This window comes from Lichenostomus cassidix, unplaced genomic scaffold (assembly GCF_008360975.1).
Source record: "Lichenostomus cassidix isolate B80296 unplaced genomic scaffold, HeHo_3.0 HiC_scaffold_43, whole genome shotgun sequence".
Taxonomy (NCBI): domain Eukaryota; kingdom Metazoa; phylum Chordata; class Aves; order Passeriformes; family Meliphagidae; genus Lichenostomus; species Lichenostomus cassidix.
The window spans coordinates 2,811,828-2,829,268 of record NW_028147635.1 but is presented as its reverse complement, the minus strand read 5'-3'; the positions used below and the strand labels follow the sequence as shown (position 1 = coordinate 2,829,268).

The following is a 17,441-nucleotide window of genomic DNA, read 5'->3' as shown; positions in this document are numbered from 1 at the left end:
ACACTGCAGAACCTCATGGAATGAAGGGGACACTGTGTGGTGGTGGGTGATACCACCTCAGGAACTGCTGGGGAGCCAAGTGGTTCCAGTACAGCAGGGTTTCACTGGTGGGAAAACATCTCTGTCCAATTAACACGATAAGTCCCTCCCCAAATTATGTAAATCCCCCTAGCTGTAACCTAACCCCTGACTCCATCCCTCCCCTCTCCCCACTGGTTGTAGTGTTCCCCCCGCCTCCTCTCCCCTGACCCCAGGTGATCCTATATCTAGGGACACCTGGGGCTTCTCTTCCTCCTTCACCCTGAACCCTTTGGAATAAACATCTGGAACATCCAGCTGATTGAGCCTCTGGATTCTTTGTCTCTGGTAACGTGTGAGCTATCCAGCTCTCTGGGTGAGTGAGAATCTGTGCCTTACACTGGCTCGGGTGTGAGAAGGGTCTTTCTGTACAGCACCAGAGCAGTGCTGGCTGGAGTGATCTCTCGACAGCCTTAGAGACGCTTTCGGTAAACGCAGAGGCCTAATTTCCACCCCTCCCCCCTACTGCGTTAACACTGTGACACTGTGGGGCCTCGTTGGAACTCAGGAGACCATTGCTGACAGAACAGGAGCTCATGGAATGGGGAGAGCCAGGCCCAGGGGAGATGGCTGCAATGGTGATGGCTGTGAGGTCACTGCCACTGCAGCAGCCTGCTTGGCCCTCAGCTGACATTCTGGCCAGGAGCTGTGAGGTCACCCAGCACATCAGAGAACCCACACAACAGGAATTCCATCCTTGGGGAGAGGAGGGGTTTCACTATGTCAGGTTGCAAAAAAGTCCTGTCCTTGGACAATTCCTGGGATAGGGCAGCAACTTCACTGGAAAAACACTTGTAGTTTTGTGCCAATCTCATGGTAAAAAGTTCCCTCCTTATAACAAATCTAAATCCACTCTCATTTAGTTTAAAGATATTGACCCTTCTTCTGTTACTGCAACCTTTGGGAAAAAATGACACTCCATTTTCCTTGCCCTTTGCCCAAAATTTTTCCTTTCTCAAAAACCTTGGAGAAGACCAAAAAATCTCCCAAGATGGGGTTTGGAGGCCTCATCACATAAGCAAGCTGTGCAGTTACAGAGTGAGCTATGTAACATCATTGAGTGGGTGTATGACACCACAGAGCAGGCTGTGTGACATTACTGACTGGCTTGTGACACCACAGAGCAGGCTGTGAAATGCCAGAGCAGGATGTGATATGTGAAATCATACAGAGGTCTGTGGCAAAACTGGTTGGTTGTGTGACATCAAAGAGCAGGCTGTGACATCACAGCGTGGCTGTATGACATCACACAGCAGGCTGTGAGGTCATAGAATGGACTTGTGACACCACAGGGTGGTTATGTGACATCACAAATGGGGCTGTGAAATCATGGAATGGCTGTGTGATATCATAGAGCAGGCTGTGACATCATAGCATGGGCTGTGACACTACAGGGCAGATTTATGTGATCATAGCAAAGGCTGTGTGACATCACTGAGTTGCCTGTAAAATCCCAGAGTGGGCTGTGAAAACACAGGGTGGCTGTGTGACATCACAGAGTGGCTGTGTGACACCACTGGGGAGGTCACTCTGCCCCAGCCCCCCTCACAGCTCCCCCAGACAAGTCCAACGCTGCTCGTGCACAGCAGGGTCCCCTGTCCCCCCAGGTCCCCCCTGCCCCCCAGTGCCACAGCCTCCCCCACAGGATGTTCCACGAGATCGACCCCCAGAGCCTGACACGGGGACAGGGGGGACAGGGCCCTGAGGGGTAGGGCAGGGGAACAGGGACAAGGGGACACCCCCCAGCAGTGTCCCTGTGTCCCCCAGGGCGAGAGCCTGGCCCAGGGCTCCTTCACCCTCTTATGAACAAGGGCTTGAGAGCACTTAAAAAATCCCCAGCAAAGGATCAGCAAAAACCAGATTTATCATTAAAAGAGAGCATGACAAAGTTCCTTGGCAAGAGTCACTCTGCTCCTGACTGGACAGTTCAGGCACACCAAGGGAAAAAAGTAACAATGAAAGCAAGGAAATCCAGGCAATCAAACCAGTAATGAACTGAGAACTGTCCCTCTGTGTGTGTGTGTGTGTAAAGAACGGAGAGTGAGGGCAAGGATAAAGGGAATATGGCCTGAAAGTTTAACAGCCCTCACACTTAACAGAACTTAAATTCTATCTTAACGTTAACTTATACCTTAAACTCAACAACTTAGAAAAAGAACAACCCTTAGCAGCATTTCACTTAGCTCATACCTTATGACTGAACCTCACTTACAGGCCTAACTCACTCAGATATCCAAGGCACTTCAACACCTCCCAGAGCAGCATTTCTCCCCCATTTCCAGAGCACAGGCACACATGTGTGCACACAGACAGACAGAGGCAGTGCCAGGGAGCTGTCAGAAATTGCCCTGGAGGGCAGGGAAATGCTCACTGCGGATGCTTTTGCATCTCCCCAGCAGGCGAAGGGTTGAGCCTGGAGCAGTGGGGGGATCGGCCCAGGGTCCCTCGTTGTTCGGGGATGCCCCGAGTGCAGCAAACGGGAGAGTTCCCGGCTCGGAGAGGCCCCACTCAGAGGGAGCTCACTGCTCCAGGAGAGCTCCAAGGGGCTCCTTTTGGAGCCCTGTTGATAGGGCCCCAAGAGATGGGCTTTAGTCACAGCAATGTTCCATCCTGGCTGCACTTCGCATCAACAGCTTTCTTTGACACTGTGAGAACAGGGATGTTGTGCCACTGAGGGGAGAAAAACAGTTCCCAAGGCTGCTCCTAAAGAAAGCAGGAGCTGGTTGGACAGCAGCAGTGCCTGGGAGCAGACAGTGTTTGTGATCAGCTGCAGAGGAGCTGAGCCCAGGGGCTGTTGGCCAAGGCTGAGGCCTAACGAGCATTTCTCAGATCCAGGGCTGCCCTGGAAAGGTGGTGGTGGGGATAATTCACACCCTCAGTGTGCTCCCAGTTCCTCCCAGTATTTCCATGTTTGTGCTCCAAGTGCTGCTCACAGCCCTGATCCGTGGGGATGGGAATGTCCCGCTCCCTTCCCGGGGCAGTGTCACACCTGAGCCAGGTGTGCAGGGCAGGACCTTGCCCTGACCCCAAGCACTGTCCCACCTGCAGGATCTGCTTCCCATCGGCCTCTTCCTCCTGCAGCCCCAAGCCCAGGTTGGTGCTAAACAAAGGGCGCTGGCTCAGGGTCATCCCCCAGCGGGGGCTGTGCACCCCCTCTGCCCCCTCCCCACATTCCCTCCTGGGGGGAGCAGGAGCTGGGTCAGGAGCCCTGTGGGGAGGGAAAAAGAGGTGACACTGGGATGGGGGGGTCACACATGCTCTGGAGGACACACATGACCCCTGGGGACACCCTTCACGTTCTCCTACAGCACCAGGAGGAGGAACTCCAACATGGAGCCCCCAAACCCCAGCAGCATCTTGGGGGGTGGCATATGGTGGCAGCGTTGGGGGTCTGGGTTTGTCATGACCACTCAAAAATGCCCTCCCCGACCCACAGCCACTCCCAGGCCCCTCAAACCACCCAACAGCTCCTCCTAGGATGCTCCCAAACCACTCCCTGCAATATCAATGGGCCCAAGAGCCACCATAACCCCATTCCCATCTCCCCCTGCACACATCCAAATTCTCTCCAAGTCACACAGCCAGGCCAGGACCCCAAACCTCTCTCACAGAGCCTGCCAAACTCCGTCTCAGCACCACAAATGCCCACAAAAGCCCCTCCCAATTCCCCCAGGATTCCCTAAACTCCCTCCCACCCCCCAGGCACTGACCAGGAGAGGCTGGTGGACAGGAACATCCACAGCTGGGAGCAGCTCAGGCACTTCAGCAGTGATTTGGGCACTTTGTGGGGCACACCTCACCTGGGGAGACCCAGGCCAGGCACTGCGACAGAAAACCGGAATTGCTGAACAACACATGGGCTCAGGTGGACACATTCTGCCAGCACAACTATGAGACTGTTGTCCTGTCCCCCAGCCTGGGCAGCCCCGGGATATCCAAATCCTCATGGATATTCCCCTCAACCCCACATTCACCCCCAAAATGCACAGTAAAATGGTGCAGCTTTACATCTCTTCGTTTAATTTCTTTATTTTACCTCAGGTTTGGTTGTTGTGACAAGGTGATGAAGGAAATTATTTAGGTTGGAAAAGACCTCCAAGATCATCCAGCATTTCTTGATGCCACCAGAAGAAACAATTACACAGCAGGTAACAATTTTTAGGGTGTAACATTAATAAATCAGCTCTTCCCAATGCATTTTGGATGTCAGTCTGAGTCCCCATGGATGTTCCTGCCCCTGTGTTTGTCCAGGTGGCCACAGGGAATCAGGAGGACATGGAAGCCACCAGCCAGGTGCCTTCCCAACCTGAGTATGTTAGTTTTGCTTAGCCCAGAACATCAGCAAGCTATCTTTGGCATCTAGGAGAAACTTAAACCCTTCAAAAGCTGTTGTGGTAGGCCTGAAGAAGTGGCTGAAGGGTTGGGAGAAAACTCACCCCTGTGCTCATGAGTTTGTTTTGCTTAGCCCAGTTTTTGCTAGTGGGTGGGGAGGAGCACAAAAATGGCTCCTGTGTGTCCTGCGTGAATGTTCTAGAAGTTTTCACCATGTCCAGCAGAGCCAATCTCTGATGGCTCTGAAGATGATGGACATGCTGCTGGCCAAGTCTGGGCCAATTAGAGATGTTGGTTAGACCTCTGGGATATCATATTTAAGAAGAAATCAAAACAATGTGAGCAAGCAATTCTTTTTTGACAGAGGATGAGGAAGAGGTGAGAATATGTGAGGGAAAACAACATGGAGACACCAAAGTCAGTGGAGAAGGTGGGGGAGGAGGTGCTCCAGGCACCAGAGCTGAAAATCCTCTGCTGGCCGTGGTGAGGACCATGGGGAAGCAGGTTGTCCCCCTGCAGCCCATGGGGTCCACGAGGGGTGCAGAGATCCACCCACAGCCTGTGGGGAGGTGCTCACGCTAGAGGAGCAGGTGGATGCCTGGAGGAAGCTGTGATCCAGTGGGAGTCCCAGTGCAGGGAAAGGCCTTGTTCCTTGGGATGGAAACAGCCTGGCCTGGGCTCAGAGCTCTGAACCCTGTGGACAAGAACTCATGGGGCAGCAGATTCCAGCAGCTGCTGCTCGAGAGATTGGACCCACGGCAAAGAAGTTTGCAGAGGACTGTCTCCAGTGGGAGGGACCCATGGCTAAGTAGAGGACTCATCTCCCTGAACAACAGAAGAAATTCTGGTCATGGACTGACCAAAAAAGCCCCATACCCTGCCCGCCACAACCCCCTGTGCTATTGGTGGGAAAGAGGGAGGGGGGTGAGCAGAGAAACAGTGTATTAAGAGCTTATTTTTAGTTCTCATTTGCCTCCTCTGACTCTGTTTAGGGTTAGGTTACCAATAAATCACTTTGCAACTTTTAAGTTCTCAGCCTGTTTTACCCTTCAGTGCATCCTGCCCGGTTCATTATCTTGAGTCATGAGCCTTATGTGTGTGTGTGTGTTAGGGTTGGGGGTTTTTTCCCCTCCCCTCTGCACAGCTGCAGCAGGGGAGAGAAGAGAAAGCAGATTTTGTAGGTGCCTGGCATTTGGTCAGGGTCAGACCACAATACTGTGTCACTGGGAGTGTGGGTCACCAGGGGTCTTCCCAATTTGGGTCGTCTGATGGGGGATGAATACAGAGCAGTGCATGAAGCTCTTCCCCCACTCAGGGCACTCGCAGGGCTTCCCTCACCGGTGCCTCCTTTGATGTTTGGTCAAGTCAGAGCTCTGGGTGAAGCCTTTCCCACACTCGGGACACTCATATGGTCTCTCCCCAGTGTGGATCCTCTTGTGACGGATAAGGTGGGAGCTCTGGCTGAAGCTGTTCCCACATTCCCCACACTCATAGGGTCTCTCCCTGGTGTGGATGCGCCGGTGCCAGAGGAGGTAGGAGTTGCGCTTGAAACCTTTCCTGCAGTCAGGACAGCGAAAAGGTCTCTCCTCTGTGTGAATCCGCTCATGGATGAGGAGATCTGAGCTGCTCTGAAACCTCTTCCCACACTCAGAACACTCGTAGGGCCTCTCCCCTGTGTGGCTCCTCTTGTGACGGACCAGGTGGGAGCTCTGGCTTAAGCTCTTCCAACATTCCTCACACTCATAGGGTCTCTCCCCAGTGTGGATGCGCTGGTGGGTGATGAGGGTGGAGTTGTGTTTGAAGCCCTTTCTGCACTCAGGGCAGCGGAAGGGCCTCTCCTCTGTGTGAATCTGCTGGTGCTTGAAGAGATTGGACCTGGTTAGAAACCTCTTCCCACACTCGGAACACTCGTAGGGTCTCTCCCCAGTGTGGATCCTCTTGTGACGAATCAGGTGAGAGCTCTGGCTGAAGCTCTTCCCACATTCCCCACACTCATAGGACTCTTCCCTGTTGTGGGTCCGCTGATGGACCATAAGCTGGGAGATCTTTCTGAAGCTCTTCCCACATTCCCCACACTCGTAGGGCTTCTCAGTCTCACGAAGCTTCTCAGGAATCTCCAGCTCAGAACTCTGTCTGAAGCTCTTGCCAACTTCCTGGCACAGGGTGGGTCTTTGCCCTTCAGAGCACCCTGGGCTCGGTTTGCAGCCTCTCCTTGTGCAGCATCTCTGGGGCTTTTCCTCCTGGTTGGATTCCTGGGTCATGGAGCTGCTCAAAATGGCCTCTTCCATGAGGTTCTGCCATAAGGACTTGTCCTCCCTGGTCTCTCTCCTCAGCTCATTGTCTGGGGCAAAAAGGACAAGGAGAGGATTTGGGATTTACCTCCATGCCAGAGGGAAGGGGAAGGAGATCCCCCAGTCCGTCCCTACCAGGACAGAGTCAGCAGCTGGGTTGTCCTGCAGCCAGGGGCGATGCTGGGCTGGGAGATGGAGGAGAAGAGAGCAGGAAAGGGGCAGTGACTTCCTCCTCACCTGCCTGGCTGTCCTGGGGCATCTTCCTCTTCCTCACAGCCTCCTCCTCCATCTGGCCAAGATTTGGGAATTGGCTAATCCTCGTTTCGGTAAAAAAAAGGTGTGAGTGCCTTGGGTTGGGGGCTCCTCCTGCCCAAGTCTATCTCTGAAAGTCACCAGCTGTTTTGTCTCTATAAGATCCTCCTAACATAAGAATGAGTTCAGAAAAAGCCTCCCAGGAGTTCCCCCTTTCCAGTCTCCTCTCTTTGGGTTTCTGGGGTTTCCCATTCTCAAAGCTGCTAGGGCTCCCATGGGTCCTGGGGATCCCCCTTCTCCTGGGTCCTGCTTAGGGATGCTATGGGGTTTTGGTGCTCCCAGGGGTCCCTTCTTCCCTGATTGTGCTTTGGCTCCAAGGGCTCCCAGGGTCCCCCTCTTCAGGCTCCCCCAACTCCAGGCACTCGGGGCTTCCCCCTCTCCCCATTGCCCCTTTCAGTGTCACAGTGTCCCAGCCCTGCCTCATCTCCAGCCTCCCCCACCCCTCCAGGCTGCCAAGGACATGCAAAGATATCTGGGGCTCACTTCCAGAATCTGCGAGTTCCAAACACCCCTCAAAAACTAACACCCTCCCAGAGACCCCCCAAGAGCTTTGGGGTGAGCTCCCCCTCCCTGCTGACCTGTGGAATACAGGAGGGGCAATGATCCCAGAGCCATGGGTGCTGCAGACACAGTGGGTGGTGAAATCTCATGGTTCTCCTGCTCCTCCTTTTCCTGCTCCTCCTCCTCTCTCCCTCCTCTTCCTCCCGCTCCTCCTCTGCTCCCACCCCAGAACCCCATTCCCCACCCTCCTCTGCCCCACAGCTGCTGCAGCACTGGCTGCTGGGTGGGGGGAACCCCCCAATCAGCCCCAGGGATGGACAGGGGGCTTGGGGCTTGGGTATCAGCCGTGCCGGGCAATGCCCGCGGGGCTCCCCCCGCACTCGGCCCCCAGTTGCCGGGACAGCAAGGGGGGCCCGGCCTGGGTGCCCCCCACCTCCCCCCTCCCCAAATTCCGCTCTAGGGGGGTGCTGGGGTGAGGGGGGGTGCAGGTGGGGTCCAGAGGTGCCGGAGCCACGTGTCCCCCTGCTGCCAGCACCACCCCCGGAGGATCAGGGGTACCCCAAAACTCCCTCACAGGTGCCGGAGACCCCACAAGCCCCTAAGGAGTGGGGTCCCCCCGGCTTCATCACCCCCAACCTTCGGCTGCCTCATCCCAGGACCCATCCCACCCATCCCCCTCCCCCAGACTTCATCCCATCCCATCCCATCCCATCCCATCCCATCCCTTTTCCCGGCAGACGCCACTGGGATCCCCCAAAAATCCCACGTGCTGGGGACTCCCCCATATCCCCCCAAGGGGCATTTGAGACTCACATTTAGAGTCCTGCAAGATTAAATAATCAGCCCCCTCTCCCCCCCCCCAAAAAAAAAATCCCTACCAGGCAGCCAACAAAGATATTTGGGGTTAGGTGCTGCAGTCCTACAAGGTCCAAAAATCCCTCCCTCCCAAAAACAACCCCAGGCACCACCCAAGATATTTGGGCCGAGCTCCCCCTGCCCGCTCACCTGTGGGATGTCCCAGGGGGGCGATGCTCCCGGGCCGAGGGTTGCAGACACAAAGAACAATAACTCCTGCTCTGTACCTTTGGGTGCTCAGTGTGTCTGCTGGGAGCCTCCTCAAGGGCCTTCAGCCACTGCTCAGCCCATGGACAGCAGCAGCAGCACCTTTGCAGGGCCCAGCAGGGCTCTTGCCAGCTGCCCTTGCCCACCTGCACACAGAGCCTCCCCCAGGCAGGGCCCTGCAGACAGGCAGGTTTCTGTAGGGCCGGGCGAGTGCACAGAGGGTGGAATGGGCTCTGTGAGCGCTGACAGGGACAAGGCTCCTCTCAGGAGGAACATGTGCAGCACAGGGAGATGATGAGGGAAGGAGAGGAAGCTGAACAGAGCAATGCTGTGGGCAGGAGGGCACAGTTGGTGTGTGGGAGGTGCCATGCACAGCTGGGCACAGGGAACACTGTCCTGAGTGCCAGGCTGTCCCTGCCCTGCCCTCTCAGGCACAGCACCACAACATCTTCTCTTGTTTCTACATTCCTCTGATACTGTCACTGTTATCTGGTGCTCTCAGGGAGGCTCTGGGCTTTGCAGCAGCTGAGGCAGGCACTGCCCTTGGCATTCCTCCCAGGCAGCTGTGTCCATGGGAATGGGGTGTCCAAGCTTCCCTGTGACCTGTGGGGCTGTGGGCAAAGCAGTCCATGGGAAAGGGGAAGGAGCTGAGCCTCCCTCCCTGAGATGCCATCATGAGCACACCTGGGGATCTCCTTGCTGTGTCCTTCCAAGCTCTGAGCTTCCCTCCTGGGTGAAAATCTGTGCCAGAGCCTCTCAGAATTCCCTGAATGCCCCACGGGGAAGTGCAGAGATGCCACAAGTGAAGAAATGCTTTCGGGTTTGCCAAGGTAACAGTGAGTGTCCTTGGCAGAAGGAGGGGCTGAGACCTTGCTGAGAGACCTTTGGAGATGGTGAGACATTCAGTGATCCCTCTGCTCTCAGCAGGGTCTGGTTTCTTCCCAGGGTGACAGGGGAGTGTGATTGTGCTCTGATTGCATTAAAGGTGCAAACCCAGGGCAGTTGGGAACAAGCCCATCCAGCCCCTCACCTTTCCCTGAGCCACAGGCAATCCCTTTGCCTCTGACCTATCTCTGTGTCAAACTCTGAGTACAGCAGAAATGCTGGGGATTTCTTAACCTCTGAGAACCAGGAATGATGTATGGGTAGGAAAGCATTCCTTAAAACTCCCTCCTGCTATCCTGTGGAACTGCAAGTGAAAATGCTACCAAGCCTTTCTGCATTAGGAGGGATTCCCCTGACAAACCCTGAATATTCAGCCTTGTCCCTCTGCCCCATGGCCACAATCCCAGGGCAGCAGGGCAGGGATGGCTCCTGGAGAGCCCCACACACAGGCCTGGCTGCTCATGGCACACTCAGACAGCACCAGTGGAGCTCAGGCAGGGACCTGGATAAAGGTTTTCCCAGAGAAGGAACAAGGGTGGATAAGTCCCAGTGGGACAGTCTGCAGGGAATGGCACAGCTTTGGCTCAAAGCAGCCTCTCCTAACTTGTCACTGTCCTTTTCTCCATCAACAGGTCCCCATGGCCAGACACAGCAAATGTCCAACAGCAGCTCCATCAGCCACTTCCTCCTCCTGGCATTCACAGACACGTGGCAGCTGCAGCTCCTGCACTTCTGCCTCTTGCTGGGCATCTCCCTGGCTGCCCTCCTGGCCAACAGCCTCATCATCAGCGCCGTAGCCTGTGGCCACCACCTGCACACCCCATGTTCTTCTTCCTGCTCAACCTGGCCCTCACTGACCTGGGCTGCACCTGCACCTCTGTCCCCAAAGGCATGCACAATTCCCTCTGGGACACCAGGGACATCTCCTATGTAGGATGTGCTGCCCAACTATTTTTGGTTTTTTTCTTTATTTCAGCAGAGTATTATCACCTCACCATCATGTGCTACGACTGCTCTGTGTCCATCTGCAAACCCCTGCACTGTGGGACCCTCCTGGGCAGCAGAGCTTGTGCCCACATCGCAGCAGCTGCCTGGGCCAGTGGCTTTCTCACTGCTCTGCTGCACACAGCCAATACATTTTCCCTGCCCCTGTGCCAGGGCAATGCCCTGGGCCAGTTCTTCTGTGAAGTGTCCCAGATCCTCAAGCTCTCCTGTTCACACTCCAGCCTCAGGGAGCTTTGGCTCATGGTCATTACTGCTTGGATAACTTCTGGCTGTTTTGTGTTCGTTGTTTTCTCCTATGTGCAGATGTTCAGGGCTGTGCTGAGGATCCCCTCTGAGCAGGGACAGCACAAAGCCTTTTCCACATGCCTCCCTCACTTGGCCATGGTCTCCCTGGTTATCAGCACTGCCATGTTTGCCCTTGGTGCTGCAGAGAGCTCAGGGCAGCTGGGAGAGCTTGGAGGGAGCTGGGCTGGGCTGAGAGAAGCTGGCAGAGAAACCCATCAGTGTCCATCTCAGCCTGTGTGAGCATGCAGGGGTAGGATTGAGCCCAGGGCTTGTGGGGCAGAGCCAGGGCCTGGGGAAGGGATGGAAAACAGGCAGGTGGCCGAGAGAGGAGGCTGCTCTGTGCCCTTGGTGGCACGGACAGAGCAGGGAGGGGGCCCAGGACATTTGTCAGCCCAGCCTCTGTCCCCAGCTGTTGCCAGCCCTGGCTGCTCAGCCCAGGTTTGCAGGTGAGTTTGGCTGTGCCCCACCTCCATCCTGCTGCGGGGCTCAGGGCCTGTTCCCGGCAATGGCCAGCCCTGCCCGGCCTCTCTCCTGGCCCTGAGCCTGGCAAAGCTATTTTGAATATTAATGTGCCCTTAAGCACTGAATTCCTGAAGATCTGAAATCTGAACAAGCCTCTGGAGAAGTAAAATTCAGCAGCAACCACCAAGTTGCTGAGGATGTCAGCAGTCCCCACTGAGGCCATCCCTGCCAAGAGACTGTGGGGGCAATGAGTAGACAGAAGCAGAATGCGATGGCACCACCGGGTCCAGGTGGGAAATGAACTGTGGAATGTGGCTGTGAAAGCCCTGCCTGGGCTGTGCCAAGCAGGACAGCCAAGCCCTGACTCCCATGCCCTGGGAATGGGGCTCTGTGGCCTCACAGGATGCTTGTGGAGGGAGCAGTGGGATGTGGGCTGTGGAATGGTGAGTGCAGATGTAAGGCCCCAAACAACTCTCTCAATTAGACCTTTGAAAGCAATTACAGTTTGTGGACTCTGAGTACAAGGCAATATTGCTGTGGGAACAATCCCTGGATAGAAGGAAATATATTGGTGCAATCCCAGTTCTTGCCATGGGTGCCTGGAGGAGAAGGACAGTTCTTTTCCACAGGAAGGAAGGCAGAGAGCCCCAGTGTTTCAGTGGCAGATGAGAAGCGACTCTCAACATGTCAAGGTTGGCTGGAGCAGTCAGGCAGCCCCTGGGAGTCCAAACTCGGCAGACCTGTGCCATGTTCCCTTGGTTTTATGGGGCCCTGTAGTGTCACAATGGGCCCTTGGTTCCATGGGGGTTCACAGTGTCACAATGGTCTTCTTTGGTTCCACAATGTCACAATTAATCATTGATTCCATGAGGCCACTCTGTGTCACCATGGAGCTTTGGTTCCATGCAGCCCTGCTAAAAGAGAAATGACGAGAGGGAACTCACGGCACTCTCAATATGAGATATAAAGTAAGCTCCATTTTATTTCACCAAACGAGAGACTTATATACTGTTACAGACATTTCTAATTATAGATACACACACCTGCAGTCTGCTTCTCACACATTCAGGGATCCTCCTGTTAACTCCCTTATTCCTTTCTCATAACACTTCTGACTCCTAATCTTTCTCATGACATTCTTCCCACAGAACATTCTCAGGCAAACAAACCACTGCAGCTTGTTGGAATTTTACTGAGGCCCGACCATGTTAAAGCCTTGCTCAGGCTTGTTTAGTTAGCATGAGTTTTGCTGGAAAACTGCGTTTTCCAACACCCTGCAGTGCCACAAAGGCCTTTTGGTTCCATGGGGCCTCACAGCATCAAAATGTTCTCATTGGTTCCACAGTGCTTTGCACTGTCACAATGTCCCCTTGGTTCCATGAAGCTATGCAGTGACTTAATGGTCTCTGCATGGTTCCATGAGGCCTTGCAATGTCACAATGCACCTTAGGCTCCATGGGGTCTCACAGTGTCACAATGGTCTCCTGTGGTTCCGCAGTGTCACAATGGACCCTTGGTTCTGTAAGGCACTGCAGTGTCCCAGTGGCCTCTTGGTTTGATGAGGTCCTGTAGGGTCACAATGGCCCCTTTGCTTCCATGAGGCCCAGCAGTGTCAAATTGGCCCTTGGTTCCACAAGCCCTGCAGTGTCACAATGGTCCCTTGGTTCCATGGAGCCACACACAGTCACTATGGTCCCCTTGGTTCCATGAGGCCCTGCAATGTCACAGTGGTCTCCATGATTCCATGAGGCTCAGCAGTGTCACAATTGTCTCTCGGTCCCACAAGGCCCCAAAGTGTCACAATGGTCTCCTTAGTTCCATGGGGCCCTGGGGTGGTGCATTCCTCCCTCCCCTTCTCAGGCTGCCCTGAGATGTGAGAAATGCTCATTAGGCTTCAGCCTTGGCCAACAGCCCCTGAGCTCAGCTCCTCTGCAGCTGATCACAAACACTGTCTGCTCCCAGGCACTGCTGCTGTCCAACCAACTCCTGCTTTCTTTAGGAGCAGCCTTGGGAACAGTTTTTCTTCCCTCAGTGGCACAACATCCCTGTTCTCACAGTGTCAGAGAAAGCTGTTGATGCAAAGTGCAACCAGGATGAAACATTGCTGTGACTAAAGCCCATCTCTTGGGGCCCTATCAACAGGGCTCCAAAAGGAGCCCCTTGGAGCTCTCCTGGAGCAGTGAGCTCCCTCTGAGTGGGGCCTCTCCGAGCCGGGAACTCTCCTGTTTGCTGCACTCGGGGCATCCCCGATCAACGAGGGACCCTGGGCCGATCCCCCCACTCCTCCAGGCTCAACCCTTCACCTGCTGGGGAGATGCAAAAGCATCCGCAGTGAGCATTTCCCTGCCCTCCAGGGCAATGTCTGACAGCTCCCTGGCACTGCCTCTTTCTGTCTGTGTGCACACATGTGTGCCTGTGCTCTGGAAATGGGGGAGAAATGCTGCTCTGGGAGGTGTTGAAGTGCCTTGGATATCTGAGTGATTTAGGCATGTAAGTGAGGTTCAGTCATAAGGTATGAGCTAAGTGAAATGCTGCTCAGGGCTGTTCTTTTGCTAAGTTGTTAAGTTTAAGGTATAAGTTAAGGTTAATGTAGAAGTTAAGTTCTTTTAAGTTTGAGGCCGGTTAAGCTTTCAGGCCATATTCCTTTTATCCTTGCCCTCACTGTCCTTTTGTGTCACACACCCACCTAAACACACACACAGGGACAGTTCTTGGTTCATTTCTGGTTTGATTGCCTGGATTTCCTTGCTTTTGTTGTTGCTTTTTTCCCTAGGTGTGCCTGAACTGTCCAGTCAGGAGCAGAGTGACTCTTGCCAAGGAACTTTGTTGTGCTGTCGTACTTAATATTAAATCTGGTGTTTGCTGATCCCTTGCTGGGGATTTTTTAAGTGCTCTCAAGACCTTGTTCATAACAGGGTGAAGGAGCCCTGGGCCAGGCTCTCACCCTGGGGACACAGGGACACTGCCAGGGGGTCTCTGTCCCCTTGTCCCACCCCCCAGGGCCCTGTCCCCTCTGTCCCCGTGTCAGGCTCTGGGGGTCGATCTCGTGGAACATCCTCTGGGGGAGGCTGTGGCACTGGGGGGCAGGGGGGACCTGGGGGGACAGGGGACCCTGCTGTGCACGAGCAGCGTTGGACTTGTCTGGGGGAACTGTGAGGGGGGCTGGGGCAGAGTGACCTCTTCAGTGACCTCACACAGCCACCCTTTGATGTCACACAGCCCTCCTGTGATGTCACACATCCATCCTGTGATGTCACACTTCACCCTGTGTTTCCAGCCCCCTCAGTGATGTCACACAGCCTTTGCTATGATCACATAATTCTGCCCTGTGATGTCACAGCCCATTCCATGATGTCACAACCTACTCTATGATGTCACACAGCTGTTTTCACAGCCCCCTTTGTGATGTCACATCACCACCCTGTGGTGTCACAAGTCCACTCTATGACCTCACAGCCTGCTGTGTGATGTCATTCAGCCACACTGTGATGCCACAGACCACTCTATGATGTCACATATCACACCCTGCTGTGGGCTGTCACAGCCTGCTCTGTGGTGTCACAAGCTAGTCAGTAATGTCACACAGCCCACTCTGTGGTGTCATACAGCCACTCAATGGTGTTACACAGCCCACTCTGTAACTGCACAACTTGCTTATGTGATGAGGCCTCCAAACCCCATCTAGGGAGATTTTTGAGTCCTCTCCAAGGTTTTGACAAAGGAAAAATATTAGTCAAAGTGCAAGGAAAATGGAGTGTCATTTTTTCCCAAAGTTTACAGTGACAGAAGAAAGGTCAATATGTTTAAACTAAACGAGAGTGGATTTAGATTTGTTATAAGGAAGGAACTTTTTACCATGAGATTGGCACAAAACATCAACTGTTTTTCCAGTGAAGTTGATGCCCCATCCCAGCAATTGTCCAAGGACAGGAGCTTTGTGCAACCTGACATAGTGAAACCCCTCTCCTCCCCAAGGATGGAATTCCTGTTGTGTGGGTTCTCTGACATGCTGGGTGACCTCACAACACTCCTGGCCAGAATGTCAGCTGAGGGCCAAGCAGGCTGCTGCAGTGGCAGTGACCTCACAGCCATCACCATTGCAGCCATGTCCCCGGGCCTGGCTCTCCCCATTCCATGAGCTCCTGTTCTGTCAGCAATGGTCTCCTGAGTTCCAACGAGGCCCCACAGTGTCACAGTGTCCCCTTCATTCCATCAGGTTCTGTAGTGTCACAATGCACTCCTGGGTTCCATGAGGCCCCACTGTGTCACAATGACCCCTTGGTTCCATGAGGTGCCACAGAGTCACAATGGTCTCCCTTCACCTATGAGGCCCTGCAGTGTCACTTTGGTCTCCATGGTTCCATGTGGCCACAAAGTGTCACAATGATCTCTGTGATTCCATTGGGAACACAAAAGCTTTGCATTAACATTGAGCAACACCTGCTTAACACATTCTTGGGCACATCTGTTTGTATTCAAAAGAGGGGTTAAAGGTGAGAATGGCACCAGCAACTTCCATCTGCAACTGAGATCAAGGGAAAGGACAGGGACAGAGAATTCTCCTTCAAGATACAGAGAATTCTGCTTACAGAGATCACTTCTGGTCACATTGTCCCTGGTAGAAAGGTGACATCATCAGAGGCAGCCTGTACTGAGCATGTGGTTCCTGAGTGGGGTTTGTTGTGTAGGAAACCTGCTCACGCTTTTCCATTCTTTCCTCACAAACAGGAAACTCCTCCTGGGCCCGTGTGCAGGCAGAGCCCTGAGGAGAGCAGGTGGGACATGGAGCAATGGGCTGGGACAGCCAGCTGCAGAGCTCAGGGGACAAGTTTGCGATGCAGGGAACAGGGATGTCAGTGCCAGGTGAGCAATGTCAGCCATGGTGAGGTTGGGGGTGAGGAGCAGGTTGTCCCAACAGGGTCAGCCCTCAAGGGGCTCATTCTTCTACATGCCCAGACCTCCTAAGGAGACATTCAGCATCAAAGTCACTTGGGGAATGCTTCTATCATGTCTTCTCGGAACAGAAATATAAAAAAATATTTCCTTGACGTTAAAGAAAAGTCATGGGTGCACTTTGAAAACTTCCTCCTTAAAAGAACACCAAACTGACTCCAATAGCTGTACAAGCCCTGAACACTTGAAGACGATGGAAGGCAGACAAAGAACTTTTGAGGGCTTTCTGTAGTTTAATGAACCCCAAGGTGGAGCTGAGTCTGTGACCCTCAGGGACTGAGAGAAGGTTGAAGAAGCTGCTCAAGGAGTCAGAAACAAAACTCCAAGTCCCTTGGAGCATCATTGGGTGCCACTGAAGGCAGGGACTGCCAAAGGCTCCCCAGGGACTCGTGAGAGCAGATCCTTGGGGCCAGGATTGCAGGGAGCCAAAGGCTCTGAGCAGGGAACTGGAATGCTCAGAGAAGCCTGGGTTGGTTGGAGGAAGCAGAAAGGCCAAGGGCTGACCCCAGTGACCAGTTTGTGGGTGATTGTTGCTGTACTCCAGAATTGCCCTGGAAAAACCCCTGGGGAAGCCAAGGCAGGAGCAGCTGGGAAGGGCTGGCAATGCTGCTGCTCCTGCTGGGAGCCCCGGCTGGGCCAGGCTGGCGCCCACTGCGCTGCGGCTCCTGCTGCTGCCAGAGCCGGGCGGGACTCGGGGACAGGGAATGGACACGGGGGGACAGCAAAGGCCGTGGGGCTGCAGTGATGTTGGCACTCAGACCAGTGCCAGCACAGAGCTTTGGACATGAGGGGTCATGAGAGGCCATGCAAAGCCTCAGCCCTGGCAGGAGGGAGTCCTGCCATGTCCCCAGGGCAGGGCAGCTGGGAGGTGCCACAAGTGCAGATGTGGTGCAGAGCAGGCTCAGAGCACCTCTGGGAGGGGATGTGACCCTTCCCCGGCTCCAAACCACACCTAAACCACCATAAATAGAACTATGGGTCTTCAGAAGCCACTGGCAACTTGGAAGTGACCATACAGCTCAATCCCACTGTAAGAAGGAAGGGAATCTTCCCAGTGAGCTGCCATCCAGCCACTATTAACAATGGGTGGGATTTAGAAGTATAACACTAATAAGTAATACAAACAAATAATAGTAACAACAATAACAAGAAATCAACCCCCAAATGCCAACACACAGCACCACACCAAAAGGATGAACCTCCTTCTTCTTTATTGCCACAAGGCTCATGAGAAATAATCCTGTTATATAATACGAAAAACCCACTCAGGAACAA

At 54.1% G+C, this 17,441-nt stretch overlaps 1 protein-coding gene across 1 annotated transcript in view; it reads right to left on the bottom strand.

Moving 5' to 3' along the window:
* The window catches only part of LOC146421167 (uncharacterized), a 230,781-nt gene that overhangs the window by 140,718 nt on the left and 72,622 nt on the right, over window positions 1-17,441 (bottom strand). The window contains 1 exon segment of the mRNA XM_085047706.1: window positions 5,755-6,465. Within this exon segment, the coding sequence (XP_084903832.1) occupies window positions 5,755-6,465 (711 nt within the window).